Consider the following 18,822-nt stretch of genomic DNA (forward strand, 5'->3'; position numbering starts at 1 on the left):
TAGAGAATTTTCAACAGATATTGCCTTTGGGTGAAATTAGTGAGTCTATCTTAAGATAAAAAGAGTAAGAAAATTAATCCAGGAGGTCTATATGCAACAATGAAACTATAGCTAGGGGCAGTAAGTCCAAATCATTGTACTACATGTTGGGGATAAACTCAGATACGCTCTGACACGCGTTCTGCGGAATTGCCCTACCGGATCTTGTGTTTAAGCAATGGAAAAAAGGGAATTACTACAAATCTAAAAATTATCGCAAGAACAGAGAACACCGAGTTTTAACGAGGTTCGGCAACTTGCCTACGTCCTCAGGAGCCACACAAATGATGGGCTTGAACCACTCATTCGCTGCTCATGGTTTTCCTTTTATAGGGAAACCCTAGCCAGCTAATGCTAGCTGTTTCCCAACAGCGCTGGCGAAAGAACGAATGGGGAAGGCGAACAACGATCTCGCCTGCTCATCCCCAAAGCTCGCCTGCAACGATTTCGCCCGACTTTACTCCGTTCGAAATCGCCAAACGTTGAATCTCGCCAGCAAGGGGTCTCAAACATTCGCCTGAGTTCCCAAAATCCAAACTCGCCTGTAAGCCTCAAAATCCGCCTGTTCGAATTCATCTGCGCCTTCTCCAACTCAGCTTCGCCTGAAGCTGTCGATTCGCCGCCGATTTGACTTCGCCTGAAGTCCCCATGATCTGGAGCTCGCCTGAGCTGTTCGACGTCGCCGGAGCTCATCTCGTTCGTCGCTGATAAGGTAAGGGTCTACACCCATTTCCAACAATCTCCCACTTGGAGACCATACCGCCATCAGCAAGCTCTCTCTTAACAAGCATCTTCTTCTGTGTGGCTCCGCCCTCATCTCTTACATATGAAGGCCAACTGAAGTTGCGCACAACTCCAATTTCTGAATGGTGACTGCCTTAGTCAACATATCTGCAGGATTTTGGCTCCCCAAAATCTTCTCTAACTGTAACTTCCTGTCCTCAATCATCGAGCGTATGAAGTGGTAACGTAACTCGATGTGCTTCGTTCTGGCATGAAACACTGGGTTCTTGGCAAGGTGTATAGCACTCTGGCTATCACAATAAAGAACTTCGTTCCCCCGCTTCAGACCCAACTCATCCAGGCACCCGGTTAGCCAAATCATCTCCTTGCTCGCCTCTGTGACTGCGACATATTCTGCCTCAGTTGTGGACAACGTCACAATCTTCTGCAAACGTGAGACCCAGCTCACTGCTGTCGACCCTAAGGTATAAACATACCCCGTGGTGCTTCGCCTCGTATCATGATCACCGGTAAAATCTGCATCCACGTATCCCTGCAGTACCAACTCCTTTCTCCCAAAACACAGTGGCATATTCGTAGTCCCTCTCAGATATCGTAATATCCACTTCACGGCCTCCCAATGCTGTTTCCCTTCGTAGTCCCTCTCAGATATCGTAATATCCACTTCACGGCCTCCCAATGCTGTTTCCCTGGGTTGCTTGCAAACCTGCTTACAACTCCCACTGCATGGGCAATATCCGGCCTCCCAATGCTGTTTCCCTGGGTTGCTTGCAAACCTGCTTACAACTCCCACTGCATGGGCAATATCCGACCTCGTGCAAACCATTGCGTACATCAGACTACCAATGGCTGATGAATACGGTACCTTCCTCATGTGCTCCTTCTCTACATCAGTCTTAGGTGATTGTTCACCAGACAACTTGAACTGGCTTCCAAGGGGCGTGCTAACGGTCTTAGCATTCTGCATGTTGAATCTCTGAAGTACTTTCTCAATGTATTCAGACTGACTCAACTTCAACGTCCCCTCAGCCGCATCTCGGCTGATCCGCATCCCAAGAATCTGCATCGCTGTGCCCAGATCCTTCATGGCAAACTCCTTTGCTAACTGCTTCTTCAGCTTGTTTATCTCCTGTAAACACGGTCCTGCAACTAACATGTCATCAACATACAACAATAACACGATATAGCTGGACTCGAACCTTTTGAAGTAACAGCAATGATCTGAGTAGCATCTGCCATAGCCATGGCTCTGCATGAAGTTATCGAACTTCTTATACCACTGCCGTGGGGCCTGTTTCAATCCGTATAAGCTCTTCTTGAGCTTACACACCATCTCTTCATTTCCTTCCTCAATGAAGCCAACATGTTGCTTCATATAGATTTCTTCATCCAAGTCGCCATGAAGAAAGGCAGTCTTCACATCTAACTGCTCAAGGTAGAGATTTTCAGCAGCTACCAAGCTCAACACTACCCTGATGGTTGTGAGCTTCACAATGGGGGAAAATATCTCCGTATAATCCACTCCTTCCCGCTGTTGGAAACCCTTCACGACTAATCTAGCCTTGTACCTCTTCCTTCCATCACTCTCTTGCTTGACTCGGTAAACCCACTTGTTATGTAAGGCCTTCTTCTGTGCAGGTAGCTGGGCTAACTCCCATGTCTCATTCGAGTGGAGAGAATTCATCTCTTCTTGCATTGCATGCTCCCACTGCTGAGATTCGCTTACTTGCATAGCCTCCTCATAGCATTCTGGTTCTCCGCTATCTGTCAAAAGTAGATAGTTTAGTGACGAGAGATACCTGGGATTCGGTTTGGGTACTCTGGATGACCTCCTAAGCTCCTCGCCCTGGGTAGTCGGTTCTGCAACTGGAGTCTCCTCCGTTCTTTGGTCAGAATCGACGTTGTCTCCCCCATCTGGAAGTTCCTCCAAATCCATGTACTCGGATGCGTCTGCATCCGTAGTGCTGCTCCCACTTCTTTGGCCCGCCTTAGCATTATCCCTATCCTTGTACATCACTTCCTCATTGAATATGACGTCTCGGCTTCTGATGATCTTCCTGTTCTTCTCATCCCACAGACGATACCCGAACTCATCAATGCCGTACCCAATGAATGTACACTTCAATGACTTAGCTTCCAGCTTGTCCCTGACATGGTCACTGATGTGGACGTATGCCACGCACCCAAAGACTCTCAAGTGTGAGAGATTAACCTTCTTGCCACTCCAAACCTCTTCCGGAATCCCAAAGTTCAATGGAACTGATGGCCCGTGATTTATCAAGTACGCTGCTGTATGCACCGCGTCCGCCCAAAAAGTTTTTGGTAGACCTGCATGTAGACGCATGCTCCTCGCACGCTCTGTCAGCGTTCTGTTCATTCTTTCTGCTACGCTGTTTTGTTGGGGCGTCCCTGGAGTAGTCCTCTCCAAACGAATCCCGTTCAGAGCACAGAACTTCTTGAACTCCTCCAAATTATATTCTCCACCATTGTCTGATCTCAGACACTTCACTTTCAGATCTGTCTCGTTCTCCACCATGGCTTTCCACTTCTTGAAGATGCTGAACACCTCCGACTTGTGCTTCATGAAGTATACCCACACCTTTCTCGAGTGATCGTCGATAAAGGTGACGTAGTACGTCGAACCGCCAAGAGAAGACACGCTAGCTGGACCCCATACATCTGTATGAACAAGCTCTAGCTTGTGAGCTTTAGGTGGTCTTCCACCCTTTAGAAAACTAACTCTCTTCTGCTTCCCGAAGATGCAGTCTTCGCAAACACCGACTTCTGCCGAATCGATGCCGGTTAGCTTCCCTTCTGAGTGTAGAATCTTCATACCCTTCTCACTCATGTGTCCCAGCCTGTTGTGCCACAGATCTGCACTCTCATTGCCTGCAGCAATCGCGAGGGTGTCACTCGCGTGTGAAGTTAGGTAGAGGGTACCGGTCTTGTTGCCACGGGCAACCACCATTGTACCGTTAGAGATTTTCCACAAATCTCCGGTGAATGTTGTAACATAGCCTTCTGCTCCGAGCTGGCCAACCGAAATAAGATTCCTCTTCAACTTCGGTACGTGCCTGACATTCTTCAGAGACCACTTGGATCCCTTTAACTGTATTTGCACATCGCCTCTTCCAATGACACTACAGGGTTCATTATCCCCCAAATATACTTTCCCAAAGTCCCCTGCTACATAGTTCTGAAATAACCTTCTATTAGCAGTGGCGTGGAAAGAGGCTCCTGAATCAATAACCCATGAATCGGAATCACTATCCATAGCGAGAATCAGCGCATCTTGCACAATATGAGCCTCCTGCTCATTTTTCTTCGGTGCTTTACAGGTAGAAGACATGTGGCCCTCCTGGCCGCAGTTCCAACATTTCCCCTTGATAGGTCTCACCTTCGAGTTCGACCTCTTCTTCTTCGACTTCGATCGATTCCTGTTTTGGTTCCCCCTATTATGGCTTCTGCCTCTCTGCTCGAGACTTAGAGCTGAACCCGAACCTTCTGATTCATTCGATTTTTTTCTAACCTCCTCGGATAGAATCATAGCTATCACCTCCTTCAGCTTCAACTTCCCTTTTCCCGCCGAGTTGCTGATTGCGGTCACGCAACCTGCCCAACTATCCGGCAACTGCGATAGTATCAACAGGGCCTGCACTTCGTCATCAAACTTGATGTCGACTGAGATGAGTTGATCAACAATCGTGTTGAACTCGCTGAGATGCATCGTGAAGGAGCATCCTTCTGCCATCTTGAGGTTGAATAGCGTCTTGACGAGATGCACCTTATTTGCAGCCGACGGTTGCTCGTACATCGTTGCGAGCGCTTCCATAAGCCCCACCGTCGTCTTCTCCTTTAATATATTGTGTGCTACAGATTTTGAGAGGGCCAATCGGATCTGCCCCAAGGCTTTTCGATCCAATATTTCCCAATCCTCGTCGGATTCTTCTTTCTTCTTGCCCTTTGCTTTACCCATCAACGGACGGTAAAGGTCCTTCTGGTACAGATAGTCCTCCATCTGTGACTTCCAGTAGGCGAAGTCTGATCCGTCAAACTTCTCAATTTTAGATTTGTCTTCTTCTGCCATTCTTACACACACAAATCTGAACAAGGGCTCTGATACCAGTTGTTGGGGATAAACTCAAATACGCTCTGACACGTGTTCTGCGGAATTGCCCTACCGGATCTTGTGTTTAAGCAATGGAAAAAAGGGAATTACTACAAATCTAAAAATTATCGCAAGAACAGAGAACACCGAGTTTTAACGAGGTTCGGCAACTTGCCTACGTCCTCAGGAGCCACACAAATGATATATTAAAGAAGATTACAAAGCTTGTAAAGAGCAGATCTCAAAACTTGAGATCTCTCAAAAGAACCAAACAGAAAAAAAACTCTCTGTTGTTCAAATAAAAGGCGCGAGATTTTACAACAGTAAAATCTTCTCTTTTTTTTTTCTCAATAAATCGCTACAGGAACTCAGTAGAATTTTCCTCTGAAAATTCTCTCCTTTAATAGCCGCCGCAAGAGTAACTGCTCTGAGAAGAAAAATTGGGGCTTGAACCACTCATTCGCTGCTCATGGTTTTCCTTTTATAGGGAAACCCTAGCCAGCTAATGCTAGCTGTTTCCCAACAGCGCTGGCGAAAGAACGAATGGGGAAGGCGAACAACGATCTCGCCTGCTCATCCCCAAAGCTCGCCTGCAACGATTTCGCCCGACTTTACTCCGTTCGAAATCGCCAAACGTTGAATCTCGCCAGCAAGGGGTCTCAAACATTCGCCTGAGTTCCCAAAATCCAAACTCGCCTGTAAGCCTCAAAATCCGCCTGTTCGAATTCATCCGCGCCTTCTCCAACTCAGCTTCGCCTGAAGCTGTCGATTCGCCGCCGATTTGACTTCGCCTGAAGTCCCCATGATTTGACTTCGCCTGAAGTCCCCATGATCTGGAGCTCGCCTGAGCTGTTCGACGTCGCCGGAGCTCATCTCGTTCGTCGCTGATAAGGTAAGGGTCTACACCCATTTCCAACACTACAAGGGGTTCATATGCAATTAACCCCGACATTAAACAACTGGTGCATGCATCTCAGAGTCCAAACCTGTCACCGCTTGCACAAAATCTGTACCTGACAGATTCTCAAACGTGTGCATGAGCTCCTCCAACTCATAAGTTCATATCAACTCTGACAAACAAAATGAAGAGAAGGAGATGGGTTCAATGAACCAAAATGGAGTCAGAACACTTGTCAGTGTGATGAATGAAGGAATAAAATGAGAAAGTTTTGAGCATGTGCATTTACCATCCTAAGCTTGGCTTCTCCATTATTCAAACTGGGTTTTTGATTGGAGAGAGTGGGTGGTGGGTTGGTGCAACTCATGATTGGAGATTAATGATTGAAGATATGATGCTTCAAATGATTAATCAGGGGAAGTTTGACAGTACAGATTTTGAAATGCTCAACCACCAGACTTTTGTACTTTGCTAAAAGCTACAGATTGAGGTCCTACTCCCTAACTGAGAGCAACAAACTAGTCATCAGTTTTGGGATTATCTAGCCCTCTTTTGGGAGTTAGCTGGATCCTAAACATAGGTTAGAAATTGGGTAAATTTCACATTAACCCGAAGAACATTGTTCCATTTTGAGACAACCCTCAAAAAGTTGGTAAATTTCACTTAACCGGCAAAACCTTTTTAGATAACCCCCCAAAAAATTGAGGGTTATCTGAAAATATATTCAGAAAAATGCAAAAGTTTGGGGGTTAAGTGAAATTTTCAAAGATTTGGGGGTTATTCATGAGTTTTTTTAATTTTAATTTTATTTAATTTTATTGAAAATTTCCCACAGGAATTACATAATCAAAACGTTGAAATTGTTAGATATTGATCTTCTTGATTCAAATTCATTACTCTTTCTATTTTCCTAAAGTGAAAGTACATTCAAATATGAACCCTAACAGTCTTTCCCCTCATTTGTAACTATACAACAACAATCCATAGAGAGTCATGGATTCTTGAATATGCAATTGGAAGACAACTTAGACACCATTCAGCATCCATGGGTAACTTGAAATTTTGAAACCAAATTAATCCGAAATCCTATAAGTAACTAGTTATCAGTTCCAACTTTTATTTATTTATTTATCCTTTCTATTAGTCTTCAATGTGACTTCAGGTCTTGTTGTATTGAAGGGATTTTTAACATGATATCAAAACAATCCAGGTTTGTTCATGCATTTAAAGCGGTTTTTAGGGGGGAAAAGAAATATCTGCATGTGTCCAACTCCTGTCTCATCCAAAGGGTACTCAACTTGCGGGGACATATTTGAGTATAAAATTATAATCCCTCACCAGAACTTAAGTTTTGACCCGGTGGAAGGCATCTTTAATAGTGGCTATATTCATACATGATTCTACTCATTTAACAACAAGGATTTATCCTTAATTATGTTGTTAACAATTTGGCCATTATCAAGTGTTCAAATCCGTGAGTATGAAAGAAAATCAAAGCACTGGGGGGTATCAGACCAAGTATAAGTTATAACACCTAACGGCTAGATGTGAGATTGAAGACCCCCGCATTGATCAAAGTCTATTAAGGAATCAGCTAATTAATGTTAGGGATAACAGGTCAAGCAGCTGGTTTTGTTTAAATGCATTCACACCAACAGCTCAATGGTTGAAAAAAAAAATCATTCTTTACACATATATGCATTTGATGCTCATGATCCAACAATAGTCAAGATGATTAATTGGTTATCATGACCAAGGAATCAACGGATGTAGAACAGAATGCTCAAGATTTATTAAATCTACAAAGACTAGTGGATGGTGAACCAACTTTTTTCTGAAAAATGAGAAATAAAAACAAGATGTCGGCAATAGGTAAGGTGAACAATGTTATCAAACTTGTTAACCAGTTTCCAAGAAGAGTTTATGGTTAAAGAAAGGATTCCAATACCTTGCCATTCTCAATGTGTTGATTCCTTGATAGATCTTCTTCATAAAAACATTTCTTCTGACAGATAAATGTATGATAGATGCAATTGAACTTTGATTAACTCATCAAGTTGTAAGCCAAAGCATGTGCAACTGCAGTCACTGACATGAAAGAGATACATTTTAGTACACTATAAAAGGAAGAAAAATTATTAAGAAAATGTGCAGAAACTCTTTGCATGATATAGACATTATAAAAGGGGGGAAATTGTGACAGATAAATGTATGATAGATACAAGTTAGAACTTTGATTAACTCATCAAGTTGTAAACCAAAGCATGTGCAACTGCAATAACTGACATGAAAGGTATACATCTTAGTACATTATAAAAGGAAAAAAAATTATTAAGAAAATGTGCAGAAACTCTTTGCATGATATAAACATTTAATTCCAATGAGGAAACCCTGTCTTGATTAATAAAGTTGCATAAGTTCAAAACAATACAAGGACAAAATATTCCTTCAAGTTCAAGGGTAGCGTGAGTGTATTGTTCTGTACAGATTTCAAGAAGCCTAGCATTATATTTATAAACCCTAGTAATAATAATCTACTCAACTTGGTGTTAATTAACTGTTCTTTCTTGTTAAACTAACAATACCATGTGCTGCTGATAACATCAATCCATCTTGATTTTGTTAAACAAAAGTGACATGTACAACCAAATTGTGTGATTCACAGCCCCAATTTAAAACTAGAGCAAGAGCACCAATGACCAATCTATTGTATGTATGTATGTACTTGTGAACTTACATTATCGCACAGAACCAATAGACTCCAGCTTAAGCCCAAACGTAGAAGTGGACTTTATGTAGAATATATATTATGCTTCTCTCCCTCAGTAATTCATTTGCATCTCTTTTATCATTTTCTCTCTGCAACAGATCTTGCTGAATGTTAGATAATAACTACCATAATGATAAAATAAACAGCTAGCTGCTAGTAGTATATTAGGCATAGGAAAGTTGAGCTCTTTCCTAAACGCTTGGGTGTCAAAACAAAAATTACGGGTGAGAATGATGGGATAATCGGTGCTTTTATTGGATAATAATTTGCAATTATATATATATAATTAAGATAATCTGGTCTGGAGCAATCTAAATCTGCACAGAAATTTCTAACTGCTACTTTCCTCAATCATAATTCTGGGAGAAACATGGCAATAATTTAACTTAATTAGGTTCAATGCACTAATGCATAAACTAACTTTAGAAGGTGGCAAATATTTGCTTAGCATGAATCAATAAATTGTAGTCTTCTTTCAGTCAATTGCTAACAGAGCCATCTATCTGCTAAACATTTTATTTGAAGAAAGTTGAAATAGAATTTGAAGAATCCAGCTAGGGGACAAACGTAAGTTTGATTGCCAACTACTTAGGCAGGTAAGGTGAATAATCTGAGTATCCAAAGTAACTAACGATGTAACCAAAAAAAAGGGTCTACATGCCAAATCATAGAAACCTCCATTAGGTATAAATCAATGCAGATAAGTATTTTGTGGATCAAAAGGATCATGTTTTCAGTACGGCAAATGGAAGGCCGATGAAAAGTTTCATGTAGTCACTAACTTTATGTACCATATCACAATAAAGATTCTGAAACCATGACAGCCAATAGCACTAAAAAAATGTCAGTTTCCAGTCATCTGAAGTTTCTTAAAGAACAAATTGTCACTTTCTTGACTTATCAGATAAAATAAGGTTAAATAAACTGAAAATATGAAGCAGTTAGAATTTAATTTAATAGAACTAGAGGACCTAACTTCTATAAATTCCCATAGCCAACTTATGCATCACAGGCCACCACCAAATCCTGGAAGAAAACTTGGGTTTTTTCATTTGAAGGCTTAAGAGCATTTCCAAGCCACCACAAGACTTCATGGCTTCCAAGAGAGCCAACAGAAAGATCATAGATATAGTTAAGCTCCGCCAATTCCTAAAGAAGTGGAAGAAGATCGCAGTTGCGCCCAAAAGCAACAGCAAGAGCATCAAATTCTTGAAGAGAACTCTCTCGTTTACCAACACTCCTTCAATAATCTATAGCAGTGTACCAAAGGGGTTTCTTGCATTATGTGTTGGAGAGGAGATGAAAAAGTTCATAATCCCGATGGAATATTTAAGCCACAGAGCCTTCAGAACTCTTTTGCGAGAAGCAGAAGAGGAGTTTGGGTTTGAACAAGAAGGCATCCTAAGGATTCCTTGTGATGTATCTGTGTTTGAGAGTATAGTGGAAATGGTGGAGAAGGAGAAACAAGGGTTATGTTGTTGCTCGGTGGAGGCCGAGTTTGCTCTTCTTTGTCACTGCCAGGAAGCGTTGTGCACGTAATCATGAATTTTCTCTCTTTTTCCCCCTTTTGTAATTCCCTTCTCTTCTTTTGAAAGAGACAGTATGTGGATTGTAAAGATCTGTAATTATGTGGAAATTTTTGAACCAATAGCACGAAGAAATGTCATTACAATGTTTCAACAATATTGTTTTCCATTTTACATGTGTGAACTGAACCGATATTGTCTGAGCAATGAACCTTACCACCAACTCTGCCATGCATACTAGTATTGTAACAGTCAAATTTGAGAGCATGCAAGGCGGCTAGGATTGGACTCAGGTTCGGGGCTGAGTATATGTCAGGCAACCACCATCTTTGACAAAGGAATGTCAGGCAGCCACCATCTTTGACAAATAAAAATCGGTGGCCGCAAATTTTGAGAAAAATAAAAATATGGTGGGTCCCACCAATAAAATATTATTAGTGACGGGTCCCACCAATAATATTTTATTAGTGCATAGTTTTTCCCAAATACTATAAATAAGGCCAAAACTCTTTAGGAAAAATCATCTCAGAAATAACTCTTCTTATAGAAGAGTAAGAGAGAAAACATAGAGAGAGTTTGTGAGAAACCTTGGAGAGTATCTTGATCAAATAGAGAGTACCTTGTGAGAAACATAGAGGGTGTTCTCTTTGATCCTTTTCTTTTGGAGTATAAAGAAATTGGGTGTCGTCATTGCACCATAGAGTAGCTCCGTAAGAGTGAACCACGTTATATCTGTGAGTATTGTGATTGAATTTGTGTCTGCTTGGGTATGTTTTTGCATCTCTATTTGAGGCGTTCTTGTTGGAGTATATCCCAACAACTGGTATCAGAGCCTGACTTAGAATATATATATCTGCTTATCATATGCTATGTGACTGCCACTAAAAGTGGATCCTCCACATCAGAAAATAAGTTAAACTATCATTTACTCTTTAAAGGCACTGGGCACTATTCATGAGTACTGTACTATTCAGAAATACTGTTACTATTCACAAATACGGTTCGAGAAAAGATAAAAATCTTTTGTCATGGGATCTACAGTTGAAGACAATAGGCTTTGGATTGAGAAACTCGGCGGATAAAATTTTAGGTATTGGAGGATACAGATAGAAGACTATTTATACCAGAAGGATCTCTTCCTACCCCTCCAAGGAGTGAAGGGGAAGCCTGAGAAGATGGACGACGATAAGTGAAAGGTGCTCGATCGTAAAACACTTACCACCATCAGGCTCAACCTTCACCAGCATGTGACTTACAACGTCTCGTATGCGACCACTACCAAGGAGTTGATGGAGGCCTTAGAGGCGCTGTATGAGGAGCCATCTTCTTCAAATAAGGTGTACCTGATGAAGAAGCTATTCAATCTAAAGATGCAGCAAGGAGCTCGCGTGGCGGACTTCTTGAACGAATTTCAGGCTGTGGTGCAATAGCTTGCTGCAGTGGATCTCAAGTTTGACAATGAGATCCAAGCTCTTTTGCTACTTTCTTGTCTACCAGATTCGTGAAAGAATTTGGTGATGACGGTGAGCAATGCCAATGGCAATGACAAGATGAAGCTCGACACAGTGATTGGGACAATTCTGGATGAAGAATCTCGCCGCAAAATCTCAGGAGCTGAGGCCTCTAGCAGTGAGAGTGCTCTGCATGTCGAGGCACGAGGGCGTGCGCAGAAGAATGGTAGGGGATGACGAGACCGATCAAAGTCCAGAGGAAAGTCTAAAGGACCGGACCCGAATGGTTACGATGAAAGGAAATGCTTCAGATGTGGAAAGAATGATCACTTTGCACGAGACTGTAGAGTTTCTATTCCACCATCAGCAGGGGATGATCAGACTGACGGTGCATGTAATCTCATGCACGAAACAGATTCGGACGCACTTCTCCTATCCCTAGAAGACAAAAGCGATGCGTGGATCATCGATTCTGACGCATCTTTCCATGCAACCTCATAACAAAAGCTGCTTTTATCGTTTGTGAAGAAGGACTTAGGGACAGTCTATCTTGACGACGATCAACCTTGCAAGGTTTTCGGAAAGGAAAATTGTACCCTCAAGATGGAGGGCGGGACCACATTGACGTTGAACGATGTTCGGCATGTACCGGATCTCAGACGAAATTTTATATCAGTCGGGCAACTGACTGACTCCGATTACAAAGTATCCTTCGAACAGAGAAGCTGGAAGGTGTCCAAGGGTGCCCTGGTGGTGGTATACGACAAACACGAGGGGTCTCTCTACATCGCCAATAGGAAGATCGACCGGTTGCATGCTACAGGACAAGCATCATCATCATCATCCGTCGACTGCATGATTTGGCATCGATGACTTGGCCACATGAGCGAGAAGGGGATGCAGATTATGACCTCAGGAGAGAGGCTTCCGAGTCTGAACAAGATCGATCTGACTTTCTGTGAGGACTGTATCCTAGGAAAACAGAAGAAGATGAGATTCAACAAGATCGGACCGGCTCCAAAACTGCAGAATTTAGAGTTGATACACACCGACGTGTGGGGACCTACGCAAGTCTCATATGTTGGCAACTCTCTTTACTTTGTCACTTTTATTGATGATGCTACTAGAAAATTGTAGGTGTTCTTCTTGAAGCACAAGTCATATATTTTTATCATCTTCAAGAAGTGGTTTGCCTGTGTGAAGAACGAAACGGGCAATAAGCTGAAGTACCTAAAGTCTGATAATGGAGACGAGTATTACAGTCAGGAGTTTGAGAACTTCTGCTCGTCCCATGGGATTAGAAGACTGAAGACCGTCCCAGGCACAACTCAACACAACGGAGTGACAGAACGTATAAATCGTACTATCTTGAAGCGCGCCAGAAGTATGAGGATTCATTCCGGATTGCCCAAGAGTTTTTGGGCCGAAGCTGTCAATACTGCTGCATACTTGATCAACCGCGGGCCATCCGCGGCTCTTAGTTATGGAATACCTGAAGAGGCTTGGATCGGGAAAAAGCTGAAGCTAGAGCACTTACGAGTATTTAGTTATGACGCCTATGTCATGATCAATCCTGCAAATCAGTCAAAGCTTGATCCAAAATAAAAAAAGCTCTTTTTTATCGGCTATGGAGGAGATGAGTATGAGTACCGTTTTTGGGATTACGATGCACACAAGGTGGTGCGCAGTCGTGACATCGTGTTTCATGAGAATGTTGTGTACAAGACCAAAGAGGTGAGTGTGAGTCAACTATCTCCTCCTTTTTTTCTCAGATATTGCTGATAGTGAGGATGACGGTGAGATACCAGTCAGCAAAGAAGACGGAGACCAAGAGAATGTGACGTATGCACAGTAGCAGGATCCAGCAGAGTTGCCGATCGTAATTCGTAAAGCTCCAAGAAAACCAAAGGTGCTAGAGAGGTACATTTTTACCATGAATTATCTTCTCCTGACTGACAGCGGTAAGCCAGAGAGCTATGATGAGGTACAGCAGATCGACAAAGCTCAGGGCGAGTGGGAGTCTGTCATGGAGGAAGAAATAAAATTCTTGATGAAGAATGAGAGTTGTGAGCTCGTAAAGCTTCCAAGAAGGCGAAAGGTTCTTCACAATTGATGGATTTATCGAGTCAATAATGAAGTCGATAGATGGAGACGCTACAAGGCAAGGCTTGTAGTGAAGGGCTATGAGCAGAAAGCAGAGATAGACTATTCTGACGTTTTTTCTCCCGTCGTCAAGTTGATCACGATCCGAACTGTGCTGAGCATTGTGGCAGTTCGAGATCTCCATCTAGAACAGATGGATGTGAAGACGACATTCCTTCATGGAGATTTGGAGGAAGAGATCTATATGGGAGATTTTGAGGAAGAGATCTATATGCATCAACTAGTGCGCTTCGAGGAACGAGACAGGGAGGGCCTCGTGTGTCGCCTGCGTAAGAGCTTGTATGGCCTGAAGCAAGCTCCGCGACAGTAGTACATAAAGTTTAAGAACTTTATGGGGGAGAACGGTTTTCTCAAATACGACACAGACCACTGCTGCTTCATCAAGAGGTATGACGAATCCTATATGATACTCTTGATTTATGTTAATGACATGTTGATTGTTGGGCCCAACTTGGCTCGTATTGAGGAACTCAATGGGCGTCTCTCCAAGTGCTTCGAGATGAAGGATCTGGATCCAGCAAACTAGATTCTTAGGATGAGGATCATCAGAGACAGATCAACACGGAGGCAGAGGTTGTCTCAAAAGGCCTACATTGAGAAGATTCTTGAAAGGTTTGGCATAGAGAAAGCTAACCGATGGGCTAGTCGTTTGCGAGCCATTTTAAGATATCAAAGACCCAAGCACCAAAGACTGCTGAAGAGCATGAGTTCATGGCCAACATACCATACGCATCTGCTGTCGGGAGTTTGATGTATATGATGGTGTGCACTAGGTCAGATATTGCATAATGAATGGGAGTTGTGAGCCGCTTCATGAGCAATCCGGGGAAGCACACTGGGATGCGATCAAGTGGCTTCTACGCTACTTGAGATGCTCGTCCGACCACTGTCTTGAGTATGGCGGGGCGAATTTGCAGTTAGAGGGCTTTTGTGATGCAGACTACGCTGGGGACATAGACTTAAGAAAGAGCACGAGCAGCTACATCTTCATTTTGGGTGGTGAAGCGATAAGTTAGAGATCCAAATTACAGGACACTGTGGCTTTGTCGATAATCGAAACGGAGTACGTGACTGCAGCAGGGGCAGCAAAGGAGTTACTATAGTTGAAAGATTTTCTTCTCGAGCTTGGGGTAAGCTTTGAGAAATGCTTCATCCACAGTGATAGTCAAAGTGTCATTCACTTGTCAGATAACGACGCATTCCATGCTCAGACCAAGCATGTTGACGTGAAGCATCATGCTATATGGAGATGGCAAAATAGGAACGAGTTCAAACTTATGAAGATTGATATGAGGTACAATCCAGCCAATATGCTGACCAAGTCAGTTCCGTTCGAGAAGGTGAGCCTGTGTGCAGCCTCATATGGTCTCCGTTGAGAACGTTAAGGGTCGTGTAAGACTTTAAAGATACAAGACATCCGGATGATGCAACCAAGAATTGTGTAAAGATATGATTAATACTCAATCGAATTTTCAAATAAGATTGTCAGGCAGCCACCATCTTTGACAAAGGAATGTCAGGCAGCCACTATCTTTGACAAATGAAAATCGATGGCCGCAAATTTTGAGAAAAATAAAAAGGTGGTGGGTCGTACCAATAAAATATTATTAGTGACGGGTCCCACCAATAATATTTTATTAGTACATAATATTTCCCAAACACTATAAATAAGGTCAAAATTCTTTAGGAAAATCATCCCAAAAACAACTCCTCTTATAAAAGAGTAAGAGAGAAAACATAAAGAGAGTTTGTGAGACATCTTGGAGAGTATCTTGATCAAGAGAGGGTATTCTCTTTGATCCTTTCGTTTGGAATATAAAGAAATTGGGCGTCGTCGTTGCACCATGGAGTAGTTCTGTAAGAATGAACCACGTTATATCTGTGAGTATTGTGATTGAATTTGTGTCTGTTTGGGTGTGTTTTTACGTCTTTGTTTGAGGCGTTCTTGTTGGTGTATATCCCAACAGTATAGGTAGTTAAATTCAAACAAGTTGGGGTTATTTCAGGCTTATTCTGATCCCGGGTTTTGTCATGGGCCAACATAGCTCAACTAAATCTTAAATTGGTTATTATTTCTCAATCCAACCTCAAGCCGTATATTAAATCCCCGACGCTACCTTATGCAATGAGCGTAGGGTTGGTCTTGAGCAACCAAGTTGCATCTCTATGCACGTGAGAGAGAATAGAAAGTTAACATAAATGATAGAGAGGTTATTGAATTAGGGGTTGTTTGGTTGGTTTCCTAAAAACCAAGAAAAGAAAACCCATGTACTTTTTTCATTAAAATATTATTTTTATTCATTTTCATCCCTAAAACTCATCCAAAAAAGGAAATCTATACACTTTTATCAATAAAATATTATTTTTATTCACCAACTCATCACATCTTATCTTCTTTCTTACTTTTAAAAATAAACCAAACACAAAAAATAGGTCACATCATCCAACTCATCTCATCTCATATTTAAAAATCACCCACATCATCCAATAATATGGTGACAACTCATCTCATCTTATTAATATTTTATTTTCACCCATTTCCTCAAAAAAAAAATGATTTTCTTAAGTGTGGGTCACATCATCCAATAATATACAAACAACTTATCTCATTTCATCTATTTTCTTATTTTTAAGAATGAACCAAACACAAGAAAGAAACTATTATAGGAAATAAGTTTCTTATAATACATTTTCTTTTTTTTTTAACCAACCAAACAACCTCAAAACAAGTTTTCTTAAAAAATCACTCACATCACCCAATAATATGGTGACAACTCATCCCATCTCATCTCCTATTCTTTGATTTACTTCTTTTTTTAACCAACCAAACAACCATAAAACAACTTTTCCTATTCTTTGATTTTCTATTCTTTAATTTCCCACTTTTTTAGGCAAACAAACAGCCCCTTAGGAAAGACATATTAGCCCAGATTTGTTGAATCTGAGTTAATGTAGACTAAGACAGGGAAAAGGTTTTGGCTACAAGGATGGGGCTCAAACTTGTCTATAGAAAATTAGATTACGGACTAAACTAACTAGGATCCAACACAGAGCTAAATATTGAAAGGATCTGAAAATTGAGACCTAATGTAGCCTACTTCTAAGAGGGCAAGGCCCAGGACAAGTCTTAGTCAGGAACGGCATGGTAAGCCTACGACTAGTTATCATTCACATGCTGCAGTTGAAGCTTACACTGCTGAAGTCTATTGTGTAGGCATAAAAAATTACCTATAGGTTCTCGCGCATAGCTCGAGATAAAAAAAAGACGATGAATGTTACTATCCAAGCCAAGGAGGATTATCTGAGTCAAAGAAGATCATCCGATATTATAGAGAAGCTAAAAAGCACATGAAGTAAGTCGGCGAAGCGTACGAGTCTGTGAAACACGCTAAACGATAAAGGAACAACTCAACCGGATGTTGTGCTTCACCCACAAAAGGGTGAAGTACCAAGTATGTCTCATCCATTCCATGAGTGTCTCTCCTATGGGAGGTTGTAGAGCTTTTCGTAAGCTTTCCAATGCATCTTGGATCATCTCATTCCGATATCGGACGAGGGAGTTAGAGCTAAAATACACGAGACAACACAAACTGTCTCGAAAGTGCGAGACAGTCGCAACTGTCTCGGAAGCCGAGACAGTCACAACTGTCTCGCACCAAATCTGAAGAAGGTCAAAAGACAAAAATTGTAGATCTCTTCGTCAGCTTTCCAACGCATTTTGGATCATCTCATTCCGATATCGGACGAGGGAGTTAGAGCTAAAATACACGAGACAACACAAATTATCTCGGAAGTGCGAAACAGTCGCAACTGTCTCGGAAGCCGAGACAGTCACAACTGTCTCACACAAAATCTGAAGAAGGTCAAAAGACAAAAGTTGTAGATCTTTTCGTCATTTTTCCAACCTATCTTGGATCATCTTATTCCGATATCGGACGAGAAAGTTAGAGCTAAAATACATGAGACAACACAAACTGTCTCGGAAGTGTGAGACAGTCGCAACTGTCTCGGAAGCCGAGACAGTCATAACTGTCTCGCACCAAATCTGAAGAAGGTCAAAAGACAAAAGGTGTATATCTCTTCATCAGCTTTCCAACGCATCTTGGATCATCTCATTCCGATATCGGACGAGGGAGTTAGAGCTAAAATACACGAGACAACACAAACTGTCTCGGAAGTGCGAGACAGTCGCAACTGTCTCGGAAGCCGAGACAGTCACAACTGTCTCGCACCAAATCTGAAGAAGGTCAAAAGACAAAAGTTGTAGATCTTTTCGTTAGCTTTCCAACGCATCTTGGATCATCTCATTCCGATATCGGACGAGGGAGTTAGAGCCAAAATACCCGAGACAGTACAAACTATCTCGGAAGTACGAGACACACAACCCTGTCTCGGCCATAGAGTTGCTTACAACACTTTTTTTGACGGTTTTTTGGCTTCATAACTACTTGAGATCAACCATAAACGTGGGGAGACAGTTATTAACTGATATAGACCCACTAACCTCATAAAAATATGGTATTTAAATAGTGGGACGGCGGTTACAAAAGGGGGCTGAGGATTTTTAGAGCAATTCTAAGGAAAGAGAGCAGAGAGGCTATTACTTGATCAATTGGGTAAAGATTTTTAAAAAATATCTTGGGAGAATTTCAAGAGTTCATCTCCTTCCAATAATTAGGAGGTTCCTTAAGATCTAAGCTTTGACTTGATCTTGAGAAGAATGTTCATCTTACTTCGATAAGATATTCACTGAAATTATTCTTGCTTCTAAACGAAGGAAGAATCTCCAAAGCCTTCACGATTCAATCAGAATTCGTGATTCGGTGGTCCACGGGCTAACGCACCCCCGGCACAGGCAAAGATCCCACGTAAACAGCGATCCAAATAACGATCCTGCGTTTGTTTCTAAGGAGCTTGTAATTTAATTTTTGTTATAAAGAGTAGTTTTACAAAGTACGAAGCTCACTCTTTTGTATTTATTATAATCGATAAACAGTTATAATAAATTCTACCACAGAACTTGTTGCTGACGTAAAAAAAACTGGCGACCACAGTGGGAGCCAACGGTCTCGCTGCCGAGACCGTCGTGTCGCAGCCGATCAAGATACTGGTTGAGTCCACGG

At 41.9% G+C, this 18,822-nt stretch overlaps 1 protein-coding gene and 1 long non-coding RNA gene across 3 annotated transcripts in view; one reads left to right on the plus strand and one right to left on the minus strand.

Annotated features, from left to right (window-relative positions):
• LOC109844602 overlaps positions 7,659 to 18,822 on the minus strand; it is a 33,135-nt gene continuing 21,971 nt past the window's right edge. For both annotated transcript variants that reach the window (XR_002248078.1, XR_002248076.1), the window contains exons 4-5: positions 8,527 to 8,648; positions 7,659 to 7,877 (exon numbers count right to left, since the gene is read on the minus strand). This is a non-coding gene — a long non-coding RNA (uncharacterized LOC109844602). The remainder of the gene's footprint in view (positions 7,878 to 8,526; positions 8,649 to 18,822) is intronic.
• Positions 9,219 to 10,186, plus strand: LOC109844591 (indole-3-acetic acid-induced protein ARG7-like). Its single transcript, XM_020413698.1, has one exon. It carries the CDS (start codon positions 9,652 to 9,654, stop codon positions 10,096 to 10,098), a length of 447 nt encoding a protein of 148 aa, XP_020269287.1. The 5' UTR covers positions 9,219 to 9,651; the 3' UTR covers positions 10,099 to 10,186.

Source organism: Asparagus officinalis, chromosome 1 (assembly GCF_001876935.1).
Source record: "Asparagus officinalis chromosome 1, Aspof.V1, whole genome shotgun sequence".
In the NCBI taxonomy this organism is placed as follows: Eukaryota; Viridiplantae; Streptophyta; class Magnoliopsida; order Asparagales; family Asparagaceae; genus Asparagus; species Asparagus officinalis.

Bases quoted from the DNA above. Each gene is read 5' to 3' on its own strand.
- LOC109844591 (XM_020413698.1), top strand. From the start codon at position 9,652: ATGGCTTCCAAGAGAGCCAACAGAAAGATCATAGATATAGTTAAGCTC.